The sequence below is a fragment of the Cyprinodon variegatus genome, unplaced genomic scaffold (assembly GCF_000732505.1).
Source record: "Cyprinodon variegatus isolate N-32 unplaced genomic scaffold, C_variegatus-1.0 Scaffold68, whole genome shotgun sequence".
Classification (NCBI taxonomy): domain Eukaryota; kingdom Metazoa; phylum Chordata; class Actinopteri; order Cyprinodontiformes; family Cyprinodontidae; genus Cyprinodon; species Cyprinodon variegatus.
Genome location: NW_015150521.1, coordinates 1,254,975 through 1,259,675, shown reverse-complemented (window position 1 = coordinate 1,259,675; position 4,701 = coordinate 1,254,975). Strand labels below are relative to the sequence as shown.

Below are 4,701 nucleotides of genomic sequence, written 5' to 3'. Positions count from 1 at the left end.
TCATTTTCTTCATCTTAATCTTGTTCACAGGTAGGTTAATTGAGTATGTTATATGCTTGCTTGTGCAGGGACAGTATATTTATCTTCACAGCTCATTTAGTGGAGTTTCTGCAGTGAACGTGTCATCAGCGTGTAGGATTAAGCTGTTAGATATTTTGAATCAAGATATGAAAATGGAGTTAAGTTCATTTTCATTGGGATTGTGATGTGTGAGTCTGTCAAACCCAGTGTCGGGGAGTAACGGATTACATGTAACGACGTTACGTAATTTAATTACAAAAACAGAGTAACTGTAATTTGTTACAGTTACAATGAGAAAATATGTAATTCAGTTACAGTTACTTCCGAAAATATTAGGAATTACAAATTTAGTTACATTTTTAAAAAATATAAAGAAAAACCTTTGCGAAATATGTACAGTGAACCCTCGCTATGACGCGGTTCACTTTTCACGGTGTCGCTGCTTCACGGATTTGCATCATGCATTGTTAAACTTTATTGTCGAACATAATCGATAGTGGCATGTCGGTTTATAAGGATCTTTAGGCCCAGAAGAAAAAAGAGCGACAACAACTACCGATAACTCTGTTCTTCTATCCAAAAAAAAAACACCTGCTTTAGAAGAAAGGCTTTAGAAGAAAAAAACGCCACAGAGCAGAGTCAGGATGCAGCAGCAGTTAAATACTGTACTGTACACGTAAGTCACTATTTGTCCTACTGTACTTTGTATTTTTTTTCATAATCATTTTTCATTTTCTCCCGTTCCAATCCATCACGGCGGGGCGGTGCTGATCCCCGCAATATTAACTCTTCAGTTCGTATTGATGATTAAAATTATTACTTATTTATTGATAACTATATTATTTTACAGTAGCCTACAGTACAGTAGTCATTTGTAAAAAAAAAAAAAAAAAACAGACAACAGCAACGTTTAACAAATGCTTGGGCCTGTAAAAAGTTTTTGTTCATGATTTCAATGTTGTATGGAGTATTTCATTGTATATTAACTTAAAAAAAATAAAGGTTTCTACTTCACGGATTTATCCTATCGCGGGTTCTTTTAGGAACGTCCCCCCGCGATAAACGAGGGTTTACTGTAATGATATTTTTATTGCTTCACTCCCTGTATCGCGGTTTCCCACTACGTCTCCTTGTCTCTATCATATTTGCCACTCTGATGATCCATCCTGTGCTGGTGGAGCCTCCTTGAGGAACAGAAGCGAGCAGACGGTTCTATTTCAGCTCAAGCAGCGCATCAAAAATGACAGCCTTCCAGCACTGGAAATTTAAGGAGCATTTCATTTACATCTGTGAAAATGGCTCAAATTTAACCGTGCAGTGCAAGAAGTGTTTGCCGGCTATCAACCTGAACCTGCTTGTGTTAGTCTGCAAACTGCGTAAATGGTAGAGCCTGGGGGAGGAACAGAAAACATTATTGGCCCGATGAGAGGAGTCTTAGAAAATCTTACATGCCTGGTGCTGGCATCTCTTTTTGTGGACATCCTGTGATTGCCTGTCAGCAGTTCCCTCTCAGCTTAGTGCTTTTTTAAGGTTCACATTCAGTTCTCAAAAATTAAATGTTGAACATGGGTCAATACTCATTAAAACCTTAAAGTAATCAAAAAGTAATCAAAAGTAATTAGTTACATTACTTTTTAAAAGTGATCGAAAAAGTTGCATTACAATTACATTTTAAACAAGGTAACTTGTAACTGTAACGGATTACATTTTTTAAGTAACTTACCCAACACTGGTCAAACCCTAATAGAACATGTTATTATATTGTTAACTGATACTAGATTCATAGATTTAAACCTTTTTTTAATTATCTTTACGATAATTTTAATCTATCATGTATTTTGGTCTGTGTCTGATAGCTTGGTTTCTTTCAAGGGGAACCACAAGATCTGAACATTTCATTGGATGAGCACATTATAAACCGTTTCCAATGACTACTTGCCTTACATTAGAAGAAAACGTACAAGTTCATTAAGAAAAAAAGAGCGAGAAACCCCAAATATTAACAGCAACTATCCTTCTAACTGGTCCTACAACTTTAACTTGTTTATTTATTTATTACACATGCTAACAATAACTTATTAGAAGCCTGTTTGTAGCCTAGTTGTAGTTTTGTTGCAAAGCCATCTTTGATAAATCACATGGCATCTGAATTAGATGTTTTAAATGTTCTCTGTGGTCATGAATAGTAAGTAAGTGTAGATATTGATGCAAATTCCCCTTCGGTTCAAACTTTAATAATGTGCCATCTGTTTTTATGCTTGTTATTTGGTTTTGATTATTTTTGTTTGTTTTATAAATAATATCCGGTGATTTTTGTTTCTGTCAAATTTTCATACCTGTTAATGCTCTCACTTTTTCCTTCACTTGTGTTAGCTTTACTTTGTTCACACACAGTTCTATTCTTGGTATTTTTATGGTTCACACCTGTATTGATAAAGATAAAACAAATCTCTGTGGTTAGCTCTGTGCACGTGAATCAGCCATGAACTTCTAATGAATCCTCACTTCATTTTTTTTTTTTTTTACTTCCAAATAGCTTCTTGATTAAAACATAGTGCCTTTTCAAAAGACCAAGGCATAAGCTTTATTTGTTTTTGTTTTTTAAGGTGTTTATTTTCATGCTGAAGCCATCAACCAAAGGTTTTTAGTATTCTGTGCTAGGGTACACTTTGTACACATCTCATAGTGCTTTCATATATGACAAAAGCAACAACTGATGAACCAGCAACATAAAAAAAAAAAACTAACAAAAAAAAAAACAACAACACAGGTGTTGGGATTTTATATTCTATTCTATTCCCAGCCAGCTGGGAATTTATATTTCTGATACTTTAAGATGTGTATTGCCCTCCCTGGTAGAGGTGGAAAATATCTTATTTAACCAGATATTATTTTGGCCGTTATATACTGTTTATGAACACATGCTCTACTAGCCGTATGTTAGAAGAATAAATGAAAGAGTGATTTGAGCACTAATCATGGTCAAACTGTTAATTCTGCACACACATGAAATAAATTCACCACAACTTCTGTGAAAAATATAAGAGTTTATTAACAAACATCATTCAGCTCCAAGTCCAACATATTTCAGTTAAACACTCTACAACTAAGACTAGTGAAATTCAACTAATCTAAACTAAACTGCTATGTACAAAGAGGAAGGGGAAACATGGTTGAAAACCATAGTACACTTTAAGATGGATTCTGTGTTTGAAACCAAAGTTTATCTGGAANATGTATATATTTTTTATATATATATAACCTTGAGTTTATGATTTTTCTTAACATAGTTCAGATACATGCAATACAGCTATAATCCACATATGAATCAACTCTCATTTGGTTCAGCAGAACCTCCCACTGAGGGGATGTCTTTTAATAGACACAAATATCAACCATGTAACAGGAAGGGTTTCAAAAAGCTCAACTGGGTTAAGCAATGATGGGCTCCTTCATTTTCTTCATCTTAATCTTGTTCACAGGTAGGTTAATTGAGTATGTTATATGCTTGCTTGTGGACGAACAGTATATTTATCTTCACAGCTTATTTACTGGAGTTTCTGCAGCGAACGTTCCATCAGCGTGTAGGATTAAGGTTTTAGATATGTTGAATTGAGATATGAAATGGAGTTATGTTCATTTTCATTAAGATTGTGATGTAAGCCCTAATAATACTTGAATGATGCGAGTCAAAACTAATGTTTTCCAACTAGTTTTTCTACGGTAATAAGGACAGTTCATCTGTCCGTATATACAGTTATCATGTTCATTATGTACATAACAGAGATTTGGGAATTAAACAGGGGCACAGACAGAGTGGATCGGCGAGTTCTCTGTGTTTCTATCTGAGACAATAGGCAAGGCAAGCAAAGGCAAATTTATTTGTATAGCACAATTCAGTACAAAGACAATGCAAAGTGCTTTACATGATTAAAATATAGGAAAATAAAACACAATCAGAGCAAGTAGACAAAAAATAAATAACAAATAATGAAAAAGATGCAGAAACGAGAAAGAACATTAAAAACAGTTGGACTATGGAAAATTAAAAAAAGAAGAAAAAAAATTAACTAATGATGTCTCCTCATTTACAAAGGTGTATTATATAATTATGTGTATTTGTAGTAAATGCTTCACCAACTGTGTATCGTGGCCACTTCAATGAGATGTGAGTCAGTTAGAGCTGCCACATATTAGATTAATTACTTGCTCTGCTAAACAAAAGCATGTGAACCATGACTCAGTTAGACATATATGAATAAGACCCACCAATCCCGCTAAAGTGTGCTAATTTATTGTTAAATGATACTAGATTACTTAAACCTTTATTTATTTATTTTTTTGATCATCTTTACATAAATTTCAATCTATCATGTATTTGGAGCTGTGTCTGATAGCTTGGTCTCTTTCCTGTTGCAGCAGCAGGGGAACCGCAAGATCTGAACATTTGATAGAGTGACCACATTATAAACGGTTTCCAATAAGTACTTGCCATACATTAGAAGAAAACATCCAAGTTCATTTAGAAAAAACAGCGAGAAATCCCACATATTAACAGCAAATGCTCTTCTAACTGGTCCTAAAACTTTTAACTTGTTTATTTATTTATTACACATGCTAACAATAACTTATTAGAAGCCTGTTTGTAGCCTAGTTGTAGTTTTGTTGCAAAGCCATCTT

The 4,701-nt window shown here is 34.1% G+C and overlaps 2 protein-coding genes across 3 annotated transcripts in view; both read left to right on the top strand.

Annotated features, from left to right (window-relative positions):
- icam3 (intercellular adhesion molecule 3) overlaps nucleotides 1-4,701 on the top strand; it is a 27,007-nt gene that overhangs the window by 16,919 nt on the left and 5,387 nt on the right. The window lies entirely within an intron of this gene.
- The window catches only part of LOC107083099 (cell adhesion molecule 3-like), a 9,759-nt gene continuing 8,501 nt past the window's right edge, over nucleotides 3,444-4,701 (top strand). Inside the window, exon 1 of the mRNA XM_015372076.1 lies at nucleotides 3,444-3,503. Coding sequence (XP_015227562.1) covers nucleotides 3,461-3,503 — 43 coding nt within the window. The 5' untranslated portion in view covers nucleotides 3,444-3,460. The remainder of the gene's footprint in view (nucleotides 3,504-4,701) is intronic.